At 50.8% G+C, this 16630-nt stretch overlaps 3 protein-coding genes across 3 annotated transcripts in view; 2 read left to right on the top strand and 1 right to left on the bottom strand.

Annotated features, from left to right (window-relative positions):
• The window catches only part of LOC117647353 (ski oncogene), a 42715-nt gene extending 31915 nt beyond the window's left edge, over nucleotides 1–10800 (top strand). Inside the window, exons 3-7 of the mRNA XM_034389072.1 lie at nucleotides 3954–4285; nucleotides 4495–4645; nucleotides 4728–5049; nucleotides 5134–5375; nucleotides 5463–10800. Coding sequence (XP_034244963.1) covers nucleotides 3954–4285; nucleotides 4495–4645; nucleotides 4728–5049; nucleotides 5134–5375; nucleotides 5463–5705 — 1290 coding nt within the window. The 3' untranslated portion in view covers nucleotides 5706–10800. The remainder of the gene's footprint in view (nucleotides 1–3953; nucleotides 4286–4494; nucleotides 4646–4727; nucleotides 5050–5133; nucleotides 5376–5462) is intronic.
• A 118-nt stretch (nucleotides 10801–10918) lies between these two features.
• Nucleotides 10919–11582, bottom strand: LOC117647517 (GSK3B-interacting protein). The gene is made up of 2 exons (XM_034389282.1): nucleotides 11383–11582; nucleotides 10919–11304 (listed from the first exon to the last, which is right to left on the bottom strand). Exon 2 carries the CDS (start codon nucleotides 11295–11297, stop codon nucleotides 10938–10940), a length of 360 nt encoding a protein of 119 aa, XP_034245173.1. The 5' UTR covers nucleotides 11298–11304; nucleotides 11383–11582; the 3' UTR covers nucleotides 10919–10937.
• A 7-nt stretch (nucleotides 11583–11589) lies between these two features.
• LOC117647518 (Bardet-Biedl syndrome 7 protein homolog) lies at nucleotides 11590–16618 on the top strand. The gene is made up of 12 exons (XM_034389283.1): nucleotides 11590–11920; nucleotides 12004–12127; nucleotides 12243–12357; nucleotides 12428–12557; nucleotides 13163–13437; nucleotides 13577–13781; nucleotides 14172–14492; nucleotides 14567–14934; nucleotides 15324–15485; nucleotides 15833–15942; nucleotides 16061–16273; nucleotides 16428–16618. Exons 1-12 carry the CDS (start codon nucleotides 11819–11821, stop codon nucleotides 16589–16591), a joined length of 2289 nt encoding a protein of 762 aa, XP_034245174.1. The 5' UTR covers nucleotides 11590–11818; the 3' UTR covers nucleotides 16592–16618.
• Nucleotides 16619–16630: the final 12 nt, after the last annotated feature.

Raw genomic sequence — 16630 nt, 5'->3', positions numbered from 1 at the left:
CGGAAGGGAAAGGGAAGGGCGGAGGGGGCTCTGTGCAGACCTCGCCCGGCCGCGCCACGCCACGCCGCGCCACGCCACGCCCGCCCCGCCCCTCTCGCCTGTGGCGCGGCTGTGCCTATGTCAGCCTGCCTAGGGCCGTGGCGGCAGGAAAGGGAGGGGGGGGGAGGGGGGCTCCTCTCGGAGCGCGAATCCTTCCAACAAAGGCACGCCGCCGCACTGGCCGGGGCCCTGCCTGCCGGGGCCCTGCCTGCCGGGGCCCGGCCTGGAGCCACGTCGCTGGAGAAAAGGGCGGCCGCGTTAGATTGCTCCGCTCTGCCTGGACAGTGCGAGGGCCTGCAGACCGATTCCGTCGCTCTGTCTCTCTCGCACCTTGAGGGGACGCCCCATGAGTGCGAGAGAGACAGAGCGACGACTCTCGGAATGAGTCCGCTGCAGCGCTGAGGCAGCGATTCGCCGTCAGCGGCAATGGGTACGCCACGCCGCCTCGTCTTATCGAGGCCCGGGCCGCCCCGCGGGGCCCCGACCCGTCCGGGGCTCTCCTAGATAAAGAAGGCCTTGTTGGCCGTCGTCGAGAGCGAGGTCGATACCGCTGCCGCTGGCGGAGCGGAGCGCGGAGCTAGTGCGGAGCCCCGGCCCCGTCCTCAAAGCACGGGGGCGGCTTTCGTCGGGTCTGCCGAGCGATTCTGAAGGGCGAGCGGTTGGTGGCTCTGTCTCTGTCGCACCCTCATGGAGAGCGCCGTGAGTGCGAGAGAGACAGAGCGACGAAACGCCTCTTCTGAATGGCTGGGACGCCGCCGCCGGGCGCACCGCACGGAAGCCGGACTAGTGGCCGTCGCCGTCGCGGCGCCCCGGCCCACCAGCACACTGATTCCGAGAGTCGTTTTCGTCGCTCTGTCTCCCTCGCACTCATGGGGAGGCCCATATAGGTGCGAGAGAGACAGAGCGACGAAAACGACTCTCGGAATCAGTCTGCAGGGGGCTTCGTCCTGGCGGCGAATTCGAAACGCAGGGGTGATTGGCTGGCGGTCCACGCCTTTCGAGTTCTTTATTTTTGCCGGCGTCTGCGGTGCCCGCGGCCCCAGGGCCATTCCGTTGTGGTTTATGGCCTCTGCGATGTGCTTCGGGCGCCACGCGGCACGCGCGCGTCAAGCGACGCGTTTAGCGACGTGCACTCGCCGAATCCGAGCACCGCTTTCGTCGCTCTGTCTCTCTCGGACTCGCGGGCGCCGCGTGCAGGTGCGAGAGAGACAGAGCGACGGCCTGCCTCTTCGCCAGGCTGCTCGTCTCGGCCCTTGGCGTGCCCAGCTTGCCCGGCCTTGCGTTGGCTGAGGCGCTTCTTGACGGCGGCGGGCAACAGCTCGCCGGGGGCCTGCCTCGCCGGCCTGCACACTGATGCCGCCGAGAGTCGCTTTCGTCGCTCGGTCTCTCTCGCACCTGTGCGAAGACGCCTCATGAGGGCGAGAGAGACCGAGCGACGAAAACGACTCTCGGAATGGGTCTGGCGGCCTGGTCTGGCGGCCGGGCCGGGCGGGGGCAGGGGCAGGAGAGTTCTAGGCTAGCCTCTAGCGCGGCCAGGCCCGGCCCCGGCCGACTGGTGCTGGCCGCGGCGTGGCGGAGCGCGGCGGCGCGGCGTCGCGAGTTCAACGGCCCATGGCTGGTGGCGTAGCTCCGCGTAGCTCTAGCGAAGCCAGGGAAGCCAGGCTAGCAAAAGCCGTGGCGAATCCCACTCCACTCCGGCCGGCCGACCGCGTTGTATTTTTGGTGCCACGAAGCGCGGAGGAGCAGAGGCAGTGGCCGGCGAGGCAGCCGGGCCGCCCCCTGGACTGGAACTGGGTGCGGAGTCTGCACACCGATTCCGAGAGTCGTTTTCGTCGCTCTGTCTCTCTCGCACCTGTGCGGGACGCTCGTGAGTGTGAGGGAGACAGAGCGACGGAAACGACTCTCGGAATGAGTCTGCTGCCCGGCCAGGCGCCCCCTTTGACGCGGTGTGCGGTGCCCTTACGGTGCCCCGGCCGAGGCCCAGCCCCGGCCTGCCGAACGCCGGGCTGCGAGTGCGCCCCACGCCCTGGCGCCCCATGCCTCATAGGACCAGGCCGGCCGGGCCGGGGCTGGGCCCCCATAGGCCCCATAGGGTGGCCCGGGGGCTGTATCGATGAAAGCGAAAGTGGAGGGGGTGGGGTGGGGGCCCAAGGCCGCCGCTCACTCCCCATGACGGGACGGCCCTGTCTGGCCTGGCTGCTTTGGCTTCACCCCCGTGGCGTGGCGCGTAGCGCGTAGCCCGCCTAGCAGTGGCCCGGCGTCGCGTGGCGTCGCGTAGCGTCGCGTGGCGTCGCGTGGCGTCGCGCCCCCACAGCGCCATCCCTGCTCCAGGCCCTTTGTCTGTACGGAAGTCGGCGAGGCCCCCGTCTCTCTCGCTCCCCCCCCCCCCCTCACCTCTCTCTCTCTCTGCCCCCCCCCCCCCCCCCCCCCCACAGTGCCGCGCGCCCCCAGTGGCCCCACGCACACGCACCTTTCCAATATTCGGTTGGGGCGGCCGCTCTTCTTTCTCCCCTTTTTGCTGGCATGGCGGGCCGCGGGGCCGCGGAGCGATGTGAACAGGTGTGGTGCCGGTGGGGCGTCGCGTGGCGCCGCCACTGCTAAAAGTCCCCTTTGTTTGGTGCGGGAAAAGTGCGGACCTTCCCTGATGGGTCTCCGCATCTCATGACCTCTCATCACGGCAAAAGCAGTACCTGGGACGACCTGGGATACCCAGGCTCCTCCTGGAAAATTTACACCCTTTTCCAGAGTGGGCGTGCTTTTGCTGGATAACATACGTGCGGAACCTGCGTGGTTGGGAAGATACGGTCGGTCCGGGTGAAACAATGTCCTGAAAACATAGAAAACACTTTTCTGTCCTTTTTTCCATCGGTGGCCTTCGGACTGGACCAAGTGACACCCTTCGGGGCCTCTCTGTTTCTCTGTCTCTCTCGGTGTGTGGCGGCGGAGGAGTGGGAAGAGCCAGCGAGAGTTTATGGTGTCGCAGACGCAGCCGTGTTGGCCGAATGCCGCCGTGAGGCTCGGCAGCCCGGCGGACTCGGAGGCCAGCGAACTTGAAGGGCCTGGATCCCGCCCTCTCTCTCTTTCTTTCCGTCCCTCTTTTCGGAGTACGGCACCGCTTACGCAACGCGGCCCTCCACTCGGTCGGGAGCGCGCCGTGGCGGGGCGGGGCGGGGCGGGGCGCGGCCAGTGCTGTTGTCCTCGAGCAGGCGTCGCGGCGGCGGGCATGGCATGGCATGGCATGGCATGGCATGGCATGGCATGGCATGGCATGGCATGGCATGGCTTGGGTGGCGTTCCGGCCGCGTAGACGCATCCTCGGAGCCGCGCCGCCGCGCCGGCCAAGCCCAATTTAGAGCGATGTTCCGAACGCCTCGTACAGTACCGCGACCGGCGAGACGCGACGCCGGTTTTGTTCGTTTTCGGTTTGGGGCTGCGGGCGATAAAAGTGGTGGCGGCCCTCTCCCCTCTCCGCCAACCTGTCTGGTGGTTTCGGAGGGCGGGAATGGGGAACCTTGCACCGCGTGAAAACGGCCGGGGGAGCCGGATTCGTTCTAAAAGAGGGTCTAGATCGTCACCCCTCTTAGAGAAAACTCACGATCAAGAGCAACTGCACCGCTGGAGGCGGTCAAAATCCTGGACGCGTTTTCAGCTGCAGAGTCGCTTAATGGGACTCAAACCGAGTGTGACCCCACCAATGGATTCCTCGTTCGGAGAGCAATCCGTTGGTGGGGTCGTACATTCGTTTCGAGTACCATTCGGTGGCTCTGGAGCCGAAAACGCGTCTAGAGTGTTGGCCGCCTCTTCGGTCTTCTGGCCCACTGTGCCCCTCCCCCTTTCCTGGAGCCGCCACTGGACTGACCTGTCTCTTCGATAGTGCTTCTGCGGCACTAACGGCATGGCGTGTCTGCTTGCAGGTGGACCGTGACAGGGAGACGCCCCCGGTGGACGTGCAGCACGCGGAGAAGTACGACTCTCTGCTGGGCGCGGGCTGCGGGGGCGCGTCGCAGGACGCCTCGCAGGACGCCCTGCACTACCTGAAGAAGGCCCGGCTGGACGATGCCGTGCTGCCGCCGCACGCCGTCACCGCGGCCACCGCCGGCACCACCTACATCCCCGCGTACCCCGCCGACCCCGCGTACCTGTACTGGTACGACACGTGGGCCCTGTCCGCCTTCAGGCCCTGGCACTCCCTGTTCACCGCCAGTAAGGACGGCAAGGCCACCCCGATGCCGTTCCTCAGGGACAGGTGAGCTGAAGCTTCAAATTTTTTTTACGTAGTAAAAAATTTATTTTTTCACGCTTTAAAATTTTATTTTTTTTACGCTTTAAAAAGTTATTTTTTACGTGTTGAAAAATTTATTTTTTTACGTATTAATTCTTTTTTTTTTTTACTTGTTAAAAAAATTTTTTTTTCCTCTGTTAAATGTATTGACATTTTTGCTTTTCTTTGCCTAGCTTGCCACCTGTGCCCCCATACCTTGGTCAAGGGCCACCGGTCCTCTTACACCCCGACAGAGTGGTGCCCATGGAAGAGTACGACAGGTTTGAACGTTCATACCAACCCAATGTGGCGTTGTTATCTGTCCCAAGTCAGGAGCCAGCTGAGGTAAGTCCCATGAAGAGGAAAATGCTACTTGCTGGTTAGTGTGCGTCATGTGAATATTGATTGTTTCTTTCCTTCTTTTCAGGAGAAGTATTCTCATGTGGATGTGACGAGCACTGAGGATGAGGAGGCACCACAAGCAAATGATCGACCTAAATCTCCGAGCCATGCTGTTTCAACGATCACTTTGAATCCTTCTCGCCGCTCTCCATCCCCTGCCCGGTCCCCATCTCTACCACCACCTCCTCCTCCCAAAACTCCCAGTTCCGCATCAGTACCATCCACACCAACTGTACTCGCACCGCCTGTGACCTCTGTTGTGACCAGAGCTCGATCCCCTGCACTCAAATGCAAAGCAGAAGTTGAGATGTCCAGTGATACAGAAGACAGTGCTTCTGAAAGTACAGGTAAAATTGTGAAGCATCTGCACAGAAGTCCTTCTTACTTTGTGAGTAAAGCTTGTTTCTTACTTCAAAATTGGTTTTGCACAGGTGTGGACACCAGTGTAGCTGCTGTTCTTGAATCTCTAAGCTCTGATGAGAAGGATGCGAGAATGGCGAAGGTGCTTCGATCACTAGTTAAACGCCTTGGTGAAGTTGAAGCGGAGAGGGGCCGTCTAACTGCAGAGAATGAAGTTCTCCGCAGGAAAACTCAGGACCAGGATGCTGTTATATCACAACAAGAAAGAGTTATTCAACGACTTCAAGAGCAACATGAACGATTAAACAGCAAGGTGAATAAATATTAGTATTTTTAAGGTTGAAAGCGTAATTTTATCCATTTGAAAGAGGTTCATTAAAAGTTTTCTTTGTTTCTGTAGCATGATCCTGATGCCTTCCAAGATAAAGTGATGGCCATGGAGAAAGAACTTCGTACACTTCGCTCAGAAGTCAGCCGTCTACCCAATGGCAGACATGAGAGTGTCTCTAAAACTGAGGCTGTTACCAATGGATCAGATACTGAAGAGAGAAGTCCCATCAAAAGAGAATCCGTTGAAGCTACCAACATTGCTGTTAGTGTTATTCACAAATCAGAAACCCAGGCACTCAGCGGGACTGAGTGAAGTTGAATTTTTACTTATTTTGTTGTATCTGATGTTTTGTCATAATCATTAATGTTGTTTGAAATCATTGCCTCTTGAGGCACAAATTTCTGAGATTGTCATCCTTGCCACTTCTCTAATTCAATCTCTGTGAGATTTGTTGTTCAGCTATCTTCTGTATCAATTGAAACTTTATCCATATATATTTGTTGTATATATATATAAATATCCATCAATTCATCCACGCTTTGGCTAAGAGCCATGCTCCATCACAAAGCTGAAATTTGGTATTATCATAAACTTTTAGTTTAGAGTTTCAACTATATTTATTTCTGTACTGGTTAAGGGAACATAACACATTATGTTCCCACCCATCTTAATTGGTCCCGGTGACAAATTCTCCCTGATCCAGTTGGTTAGTGTTACAAACTATTTGTTATATTGTTAACAGCGCATGCTATGTAGTTGTAGATTTTAGCCTCCAAGGCTTACAATTTTACTAAGCAGGAACTGCTGTCATCTTGAATCACTTTATTCTAGTCTCTACAAAAATTGCAATGTGAGTAAAATCCTTTTTACTCATTTGCGTGTTCAATGTGATCAGTTCTCAGTTTTCCCTCTTTAGGTAAGAAATCTGTAGACATTGAGAGAGTGAATTTATAGTTATTATTTCTATTATTTCATGTAAAGGAGAAGCAGGATATAGAAAGTATTTTGTGATCTCCCTCATTTAATCTTAATTGCCAGGTGCTTTAGCTGGTTCTCAATTTCATTTTGACTAGGTTGATGTTTAGGATAAATGTTGTAGACTTTGGATTTTATTATTTGTTAATTAAAGTAGATATAAATGTGCCAAGCAGAAGGCTTCTGATGTTTTTCTAATGCCTTCTGAATATTAGTGTCAAAGTTTCCAAAATATTCATATGTTCCGATTTATAGATGTTGCTTCTTTGTGTTTTATGTGTTCTCTGACATGAGAAAAAATAACAGTACAATAGAGGACACACTTGTGTGGATGTTGAATCATTGAAAATTAAGTCAAGTTATTTTTGGCTTCTACAACAATGTTTTTGCTCTGTTCTGTGTTGGCTGTGTTGTCTGATTTGTCCGAGTCAGTGTGTTTGTGTAATTTTGTGATGGTTAATGTAAAACGGACAAAAATGTACAAAGAATAGCTGTTTTCCTCCTGCCAAATGAATATGGAGGATTTATGACCAAGCAGACATTAGGCATTTTGTAACAAACTTGCACAGTATGTTTCCACAACCAAATACGTACTATCTCTGTAATTAAGAACAAATTAATAATGCTGGACACCTACATTGTGGAACACTCCTGTTTTTCTTTCTCCATGCTTCTTTTCTTTATTTGTAAGGCTCTCATGGGACTCTTTTAACTCTTGTGTCACAATTTGAAACTTCAGTATTGTGTCCCATTACTGTGGTTGTTATTACATGACAGCAGCCTTGGAGTAGGATATCATCATGGTATTTACAACCAATATACTAACTTTCCCAGTTTTGATGAGAGCCTTGATTCATGATCAATTTGAAGTACAAACCGTTGATTGTGCTAGTTTTGTCAGTAATGCTTCATTCTATTTCATTTGTCTTTTTAAATTCAGTCAATATTTATAATATTTTTAATATCTATTATAGTTCAAGTTGTTGTTTATTCTTGTTTTGTTTCTGAGAGATATTTGTAAGTGTGTCGACATTCGTATATTGTGCTAGGGACATTTAATTAAGCAATTGAAAGCTGTGACCCCCCATACTGTTTTCTGTTTTTAATTGTATGTTATTAGTATCATGTCTATACCCTACACACTCTAAATTGTTCTATCTTGTGAACATGTTTTATCAAGTCTTAATATCTATTATTGACTAGAAATGAATGTGTTGATAGCTATCTATGTGATCTCATAACTTTAAATTATTAGCTAAGCATTGTGCTGCTCCTCAGCAAGCTTGCAAGACAACCTTTTAAGTATTTAACAGTGGAACAAGTTTTTCTTTCATATCAGCCTGTGGAGTTGAGGTTCATGTCTCCAAGTGGCCATCATATTTATCCTCTGTCATATTTAGAGTTCCCTGGGAACTTATTGTTTTCTGTTTGTGTACAAAATTTTCTTCATATCGTACATGCAACCGCTGAGTGAGTTGGTTTGTTGATTTAACATTTTTTAACCGCTCTTATCTTTCCATCTCAGGCATTGATTTTCCTTTATCATCAAAATGATACATTGCAGTGGATATAGGAGCCCATCTTTGACCATATTTTGTTGCATTTTGTAAACACGAAAAGTTAGCTATCTACACACCTTGCACATTTGTGTGTTAATTTTGAGGAGTAAGTGAGTGACAGTGGTATAGTGGTGTGGCTTGGTACCTGGATGACAAGTCCGTATTGGTTTCAAATCATTTCATTTGCCCCAATTTTCTGATTTTAAGAGTATCAGCCTTATCATGAAAGAAAATATTTCTGAAATTGTTTGATTTTCCTCCTAAGGAACCAATCAGCTTTCTAGTCTCCAAATAAATCATTTGAACCAATGCATGGTGTTGTCATCCTATTGTGTATCACCTCCTATGCCCCACTGGGCTGTAAAATGTTTTTTATGTTAACATTGTTGCTGTGGTTTGTCCTCTTGTCTATAAATACAAAATTACAGCATCTCAAAAGTTTTAAATGGTTGCATTCTCTTAACTATTTTTCCCTCCTTCAATCACACTTTGTCTTCTGTCTGTAGTAGTTGTTTATCTAATTACTGTTACTTTCACCATAAGGAATTCTTCGTTTTTCAACCTGAGTTTGTACAGTATGTGTAGTCTATCCAAACCATACATAAAAAGACTTATTTTTGTTATGGAAAAAAAATGAAAAAATCAGTTAATGGGGACGAAGCTTATACTCCCTTGCCACATCATCGTAATTGAAAGTGATTTTGAAAAAGTTTTGTTGGTGGTTTTGTCACATAATTTGGCCTCATCTTTTAGAAATCTTTCGGATATCTATGATTTGCTGGTTGTAGGGAAACCTTAATTAACTGTATCTATAGACAGCATTGCAAGACGAGCACAATCCTTTTCCTCATTCCCCATCAAATTGCTCCTATGCCATTTTGTTGGGGAGATGTATTTGTCTGCTAGCTTTATGTACCTGAACCATATGTTGCCTGCATTTTCGAAATTGGACCCAAATTAATTTGTGCTTGTGTATAATAAATCTGTTGATTGCTCATGCTTTCTGAAAATAAACTTAGATTTGTCATGGTTGCACTTATTTTACAAGAGAAAAATTCTTTTTGTACGAGACTTACAAATGTATTTGTAATTCACGTTCATTTGTAGTTTTCTGACATTTTTTTCCCCTTTTCTAAACATCTGATTTCATTGCAATGAGTATATCAAAACATATTGTAAATATTATTGGTCAAAACACTGATATTATATTTTATCATCTTGATGTGAGATTTTTTTAAGATTAGGCTGATAATTTAAAAGCACTAGTGAAATTACATGTTTCTATTCAATGCTATAAGGGCCAATCATTTCAGCAAATCATTGAAGGGAAGCATTGATCTAAGGCCGCTCCATGGTTTACAACGCATAAAGGTCAGGAAAGGTCTTCACATTTCACTTATGTGTGATTTTTGTAAATCCCATTATACTGTGAACACATTGTTCAGAGAGGACAGACATTGTATCATATTACTTGTCTTTGCAAATTTAACTTTTCAGTTTTTCGTCGGGGGATGAGCCCTTTTTTCAAAAACAAATCTAGCGGAATGCACTATTTAATGATTACTCTTAATATCGACCTAAATTTCTTGAAACAAATTTTTCTCCCCATACATTAATGTAACTTTTTGGACCATTAAAATTTGCTTGTAATGTCATGCCTTACTTAGCATTGTCTTTAAGGTCTGAGTAAATATAAAATAATCATACTTAGATGGTATCATCTTCTTTCAGAAAGTTCAAAAACTAGATGTGTTAGATGTATAGTACTTGATGTGTCTGACTTTAGCAGACATTTTTAGTGGACTTTTTGATCGTGTTTTTATACATAAGGTTGATTTGTGGTTTTATTGCCAAAGACAAATACAAGGGCTTCTTTACGCCCTCATTTAACTATGAGAAATAGGTGTCGAATAATTTAAAGGAATTTTAAAATGAAAAGTGGCATGCCTGTATCCCGTAGGGGAAAGCTCCCCCATATTCTTGACCAATTAAGTTGTGAATCAAGCTGCTTAAAAATCTGCCTCTTCATTTTAGCATTACAGGCTATTACAACTCCTGCCTCAAAAAATTATGGAAGTTTTTCACTAGAATCACTTTTATATCTAACGTAATATTTACTGATTGCATGAAGTGGTGAATATTCCAGACTAAATCTAGTGATAGTTAACTCATTTCAACTTATGCAATATACTGAGGCCTGATAAAAACCAAGCCAAACCTTGACATTCTTAATCATCTAAAAATCCACAAGTGTTTGTGCTTCATTGATACAAATTATTCATCCTGATACATCCTCAAACAACTGATCTTTCTATCATCCCTTCTGTGTGTTACATACTCAATAATTGGCATAGCTGCTTTATGTACTACACATGTTTCTCTTTCTCCACAACTGTCTCTTCAGATTTGTGGCTCCCATTTTCTTTAGATGCTGTGGATTGGACGTGTAGACCACCTAGAGGCCACATTTGAATCATCAATGAGACTGAGTACAGAATAATTTAATTAATTCAGTGAGCAGTTTTATTCTACTTGCGTTATTTGCTCTTCAAGAAATCATCACTAACTTTATACACTGAGGATGTGCAGGATTGTTTCAAACCAAGAGAGAATAAAAACTCTCACTGATAAATAAGTGTGTGTGTACTTGTATATGTATTTGGAATAGATGTTCTATGTTGACAATGTAGTTTCTTCTCTGTGCAAATCAGCTTATTCAATTATTTGTCTTTTCTCACATTGATTGAGTTGACTCGTCTGTAAAGAAGATCAACTAAAACAAAATATGAAAGGCTGCAAATGCCTTTTTTTTTACATCTAGGGCAATCAATTTTGAAGGCGATATTATATCAATAAAATCATGTCATCTGCAATGGTCAGGCCCTGCTCTTTTCATTTTTCCTAACGCCCCATACTCCATTTTCATGAGATTTTCACAACACACACAATTGGTCATTTTGAATCAAGGTGGACAAACGTTAACAGTACACATGAATTTCAAATAAAAATTTTATTTGTCAGTGGATTCAGAGTCTCCTTTCAAAGCAGCTAAAGAATCAATGAGTTTCAGAGCAAATGATTCACGATATTTAGGGCTGATGCTATCAAGAAGCGCATATGGAGTTTCAAAGCATACCAAAGGCTCAACGGTTGAACTGTCATAACGAACGTCAACAATTGCAAAGCCCATTTTTGACATTTGAATACAATAGTCTTGCCCTTCTATTGTGGTTAAATTTAAGAAAATAAAATCATCCGTTCCCTCTAGGTTGGATATGCTTATCTGTCGAACATGATTTTTTACATCATTGATAACAGCAGTCGCTTCTAGATGCCACTGGTCCTTGTTCAAAACCTTCTCATCTCCCATGTCAGTCCTAGAAAATGATTATAATAAGTAAGAACAAAGATTTACTCACATATTACATCCCAACATGTTATATGAGTTGTTTTACCTCAGGACGTTTTTACGATGTGAAGAAAGAATCCATTGATCGCAGATTTCACGTTCGTTTCAATGTTTGCTTGATTCAGCGATAACTTTGAGAGCAGTTCGAAGCGAAGTAAATGTAAAGATTCTCAACTGCTAACTCCTCTTCTTTCTGCCTTACGTCGTCTGCTACAGCCTAACCTGTCTCGCGCACCGGGGGAAGGGAAAAGAGGGGAGGGGCGGTTTCCATGGTAACTGTTTGTTTACATGTTTACATCTGGTTGAAACTGTATCATAGTGCAGTTGCATGAATAGTTTTTGATTCAGAAGATAACAGAAAAACATGATTTCTTTGTACGTCGAAAACTGATGTGTTCTACTCGTTGGTTATGAGAGAGTAGAGACGTTGCCAGCTACAACTGAAAATCCCTGCTCAAGGCGTCAAATAAAATAAGTTCGACATGGATATTGAACTGTCAAGAATAGATTATTCCCTTTCAGGAATAACACAACCTCATACAATGGAACTCTTGCCAGCTGCTGGTCCTCGTCTAGCTCAGAAGGTTAAGCCAACTAACAAGAAAAAAATCAAAAGACTCTAAAAAGTTGTGAACTTATGTCATTTCTACTTTCTTGTTTACAACAGGTGGTTATAGGAGATCAAGATGGAGTGTTGCAATCGTTTTCTATGAAAAAGGGTGAACAGCAAATGGTTTTCAAGACACTTCCAGGCCCTGCAATTTCTCGGATGTGTCTTGGAGGTGCTGCGGGTAAGTGTTTGTAGTGTCCTCTGCGACAAGCACTGTTAAAGTAACACAATTTTAATTCTTTCTTTTTACACCACCTTCTTATCTCCAATTTTAACCAAAACAACTCATCCTTTAGGTACTGTCAAAGACAAAATTTTTATCTCAAAGAAAGGGGAAGTCCACGGATTTACGAAGAAAGGCAAACTGTTCCTCAGTTTCGACACTTGTTTGGCGGAGTCCATTAAGTCAATGTAAGAGCTGAGAGCGTCTGACTCCTGCATTGTCTTTAAATTTTCTCACTAACACCTCGTTGTTCGCCAGGCACATAAATGGGAGTACTCTTCTTCTATGCGGAAACACAGTCTACAATCAGTTTAGAGATTGCGAGGACACAGGCTCGTTCCTCTCGAGTGATGGAATCACCGACGTCATCTCCTTACCAGGTGAAAAGGTACTCTACTAAAAGAGGCTCTTGAGTGAGTACGCGGCAAACTCTGCATTTCAGTCCTCCAAGGCAAAGATGATTTCTTCCACCACTGATAGTTCCTTGAGTTCAGCCCCAAGTGCACATACCGCCTACCCACACTTTCCTTTCCCTTTCCCCTTTCACTCTCCCTATGCCTCGGCTCTGGTCGGGTAGGGGCAGTCGGCAGTCCATCGGCCACGGCCACTGCAGCGGCCAGTGAGCGCCTGCAGGGGTAGGCGCCCAGCCACGAAGGCGCACTGCCAGTCTAGCCAGCCACGGCGAAGGTAGAGTTTGAAAGTTCGAACCCCCGCATCACGCAAATGGCGAAAGCGAAAGTTGCAAGAGTCATCTATGAGACAACAGACGTCAGAAACGAGTCCAGAAATCAAGGTATACTCTTTGCATCAGACTCGCTGCGCTCTTCCTCCGAACCCAAAAACCCAGTTGAGCGATTCCGCTCCTCTCTCTATCCATCTCTCTCTCTCTCCTACGGCACACTTCATGAGTGCGAGAGAGGCAGAGCGAGGAGTGCAGGCAGCCGGATCGCTCGAAAGATCCACCTCGGCATTAACCAGGTCTTTACCCTGCAGACCCGCAGCCTGGTGGCGGTGCTGGCGTGCGCTGACGGCGTCCTCAGAGTCCTGGACGGCGCCGAGCTCGAGTCGCTGAACCGCCAGTCCAGGGCGTCCTCCCGGGTGTCCGCGACGGCGCCCTCCTCGGCCACGTCCAGCGCGCTGCGCCACGAGGTGCGCATCCCCGGCGCGCCCACCGCCCTGCACCTGGCCAACAACACCGGCGGCGAGGCCGGCCAGAGCGTGCTGTTCGGCACGGACGACGGCCGCGTCGGCGTCGTGTCCGTCACGAGGTGAGTCCGCCAGCAGACTCATCCCTCCTCTTTTACTGTGATACTGTCGGGGCAGTCCGTAGAGGTGCGAGAGAGACAGAGTGACGAAGCAGTGTTCGGAATGAGACGGCTGCGCTCTCACGTCCGAGTTGATGTGCAGGAACTCGCCGCCCGTGTGGCGCTGGCTGGCGGGCACGGAGCGGGCCGGCGCCTCGGTCAGCACGCTGCACTGCCACGACCTGACGGGCGACGGCGAGCTGGACCTCATCGTGGGCCGCGACGACGGCAGCCTGGAGGTGTTCGCCGTGGAGGCCATGGCGGACGCCGCGGCCGCGGAGGACGCCGCGCACCGACGCTTTACCTACGTGAGTGGGGCACCATGGCATGTGGTCTAGCCTCTCAAGTCCAGGCGTCAAGCGCCTGTGACTCTCCGGGTAGGCAAGCCTCTCCACTCGCGTGCTGCAGCGTTGCCTACCCGGAGAGTCACAGGCGCTGAGCGCGTTGAGATTTCTGGGAATCGGTGGTAGTGCCAGAGATGGCTTGTCTGCGCGCCGCGTCGCCTCGTGTCACCTCGCAGTGGCCTGGTTCCGAGAGTCGTTTTGTCGCTCTGTCTCTCTCGCACCTATAAGGGACGCACCAGGAGTGCGGGAGAGACAGCGCGACGAAAACGACTCTCGGAATCAGTCTGCTACTTCCGCGCCACCCTCATGTGTGCCGTGACCTCGGCTGCCTTGGCCGCCTTGGCCGTGCTGCAGACGTGTCCGGAGAGCGTGTCCACGGCGCGCGGCGGCGTGCTGGGCACGCAGGGCTACGACGAGGTGGTGGTGTCCACGTACACGGGGCTGGTGTTCGGGCTGACGACGGAGCGCGTGGACGGCGTGGCGGCGCTGGCGCACGACGCGCAGTCCGTCAGCATGACCGTGGGGCAGGACACGCGGCGCCGCCTGCAGGCGCTGCGCGCCGAGCTGGACGGCCTGGAGGAGAAGGTGTCCGCCGAGCGCGACCGCTACCTCGCCGCCGCCGAGGTGGGCGACAACGTCCTCTCCGTGGTGCCGTACCTCAACATCAACCACAAGGTGAGCTCCGACGTCCAGCACGCTTCGTAAGTGCGAGAGAGACAGCCCAACCGATCGTCTGAATGGCTCGGCAGATGAGTCTGATCCGGGAGGAGGCGGCCTACCTGCTGACGCTGGAGGCGGCCACGGCCATCGACAACGTCCTGGTGCAGTCCGACGTGCCCGTCGACATCCTGGACGTGGACCGCAACTCGGCGGTGGTGTCCTTCAGCGACTGCGACGCCGAGGAGGGCAACAAGGCCCTGGTCACGTTCCGCTGCCAGCTCAACACGACGCGCCTGGACCTGCGGCTGCGCACGGTGGAGGGCCAGGCCGGCCTGCTGCGCGTCTACGTCACCCCGCTGGTGGCGCCCAAGTGCGCCGCGCTGCGAGTGCTGCGCGTCGCGCCACTGTCGCTGCACGCGCGCGCGCACCAGGCGGACGCCATGGCGGACGCCGACAGGTGGGTGCAGTGGAGGCGGTCAAAATCCCGGACGCGTGCAGAGCTCCAGAGTCGCTAAATGGGACTCGAACCGAGCGTGTGACCCCACCAATGGATTGGTCTCGGAACGAGGAATCCATTGGTGGGGTCACACGTTCGGTTCGAGTCCTGTTCAGCGACTCTGGAGCTCAAATCGCGTCTGGAACTTTGGCCGCCTCCACCGGTCTTGTGGCCCATTGTGCTCTGGAGGCCTCTAGGTGCAATAACGTACGAGGGGTGACCCACTGTGAAATTTTGTATACAATGATAGTAGGAATTTGCACGGCGATTTTGCCTCCTGAATGTTGTGTCGAAATTTTGTTCGATGAATGTGCTAAGTTGTGCCTGCGTCGGTCCTGTTCCGACTCCAGGCCCTTCAGCGTGCTGACTCTGCGCGGCGCCTTCAGCCTGGCGGAGATGCACGCCTGGCTCACAGCCTGCCTGCCCGACCTCTCCGACAAGCCGCCCTCCGAGGCCACCACCCTCTACTTCCAGAGCACGCTCATCGGCACCGTGCTGGTCTGCTCCTACGGGTAAGAGGGTAGGATGGCGGTACACAGTGGGCCAGAAGACCGGTGGAGGCGGCCAAAACTCTAGACGCGTTTTGAGCTCCAGAGTCGCTAAACAGGACTCGAACCGAACGTGTGACCCCACCAATGGATTCCTCGTGCGGAGAGCAATCCATTGGTGGGGTCACACGTTCGGTTCGAGTTCTGTTTAGCGACTCTGTAGCTCAAAACGCATCCAGAGTTTAGGCCGCCTCCACCGGTCTTCTGGCCCACTGTGCGGTATTGGCACAGCACGCCTGAAAATTGCAGCTAATTTTTATAACAGTGAAGGTGTGAGAGAGAACGACTCACGGAGCCCACTCTATGTACAGGAGGGGTGAAGCGGAGTTCAAGTCCGACAACGTGTCCACCATCTGCATCCTCAAAGAGTGCCTGTCCAAGTTGGCGACGGGCAGGTCCACGCACCTGGACATTTCTTGCGGTGAGGTGTGAGGGACTTCCCCCGCGCTGTCTCTCTCGCCATGAGACTTTGGGGCGTTCCGCACGGGTGCGAGAGCGCGAGTGTTGACGCCCTGCCTGCTTCCTGCTTGTCCTTCCAGCGGTGAACCCGGACAGCGGCGCGCACGCACTGCGCCTCATGTTCCCGCTGCTGCGCGAGCAGGCCGCGCTGCACCGCGACCTGGCGCTGCTGGACGCGCTGCGCGACCTCGACAAGGACGCCCTCGCCGCCAAGTTCCTCGCCATCCTGGACAACGAGGCGGACATCCGGGACCGCCACAAGCGCTACCCCGCGTACCTGGACAGGCTTTGCGGTGCGTTGGGCAGACTTTAGTAGTAGTTTGTCCACCTCTGGTGCCATTAGTATGAGTTTCGGGCGGATGATACACTTGGGAGTTGGTGGCTGAGGGTGCTGAGGCAGTGGTCCTGGGTTCGACTGACCCTATGTTCCTGCTGTTCCCCCTCCAGGCATGCTGACGGACCTCTACATCGACCACTTCAAGTTCCGGGGGCTGAACGTGAAGGCGCGCGTGCCGCAGCTCCTGGACTCGGTGTACAAGGCGCCGCTGGACACACTGCTGGACACGCTGCTGCAGCACTTCCGAGAGCCGCCGCCCGACTTGCGAGCCTGACTCGCACCAAAGTGTGGAGGGAAAATGAAAAACCAGTCC

This window comes from Thrips palmi, unplaced genomic scaffold (assembly GCF_012932325.1).
Source record: "Thrips palmi isolate BJ-2018 unplaced genomic scaffold, TpBJ-2018v1 HiC_scaffold_2, whole genome shotgun sequence".
NCBI classification, from domain to species: domain Eukaryota; kingdom Metazoa; phylum Arthropoda; class Insecta; order Thysanoptera; family Thripidae; genus Thrips; species Thrips palmi.
The sequence above is the reverse complement of the archived record's forward strand: the minus strand, read 5'-3'. Positions and strand labels throughout refer to the sequence as shown.

Coding starts and splice junctions, on each gene's coding strand:
- LOC117647518 (XM_034389283.1), top strand. CDS start 11,819: ATGGATATTGAACTGTCAAGAATAGATTATTCCCTTTCAGGAATAACA. Junction 12,558..13,162: donor TCTCCTTACCAGGTGAAAAG/GTACTCTACTAA, acceptor TTTACCCTGCAG/ACCCGCAGCCTGGTGGCGGT. Junction 15,486..15,832: donor GTGCTGGTCTGCTCCTACGG/GTAAGAGGGTAG, acceptor CTCTATGTACAG/GAGGGGTGAAGCGGAGTTCA.
- LOC117647517 (XM_034389282.1), bottom strand. CDS start 11,297: ATGGGAGATGAGAAGGTTTTGAACAAGGACCAGTGGCATCTAGAAGCG.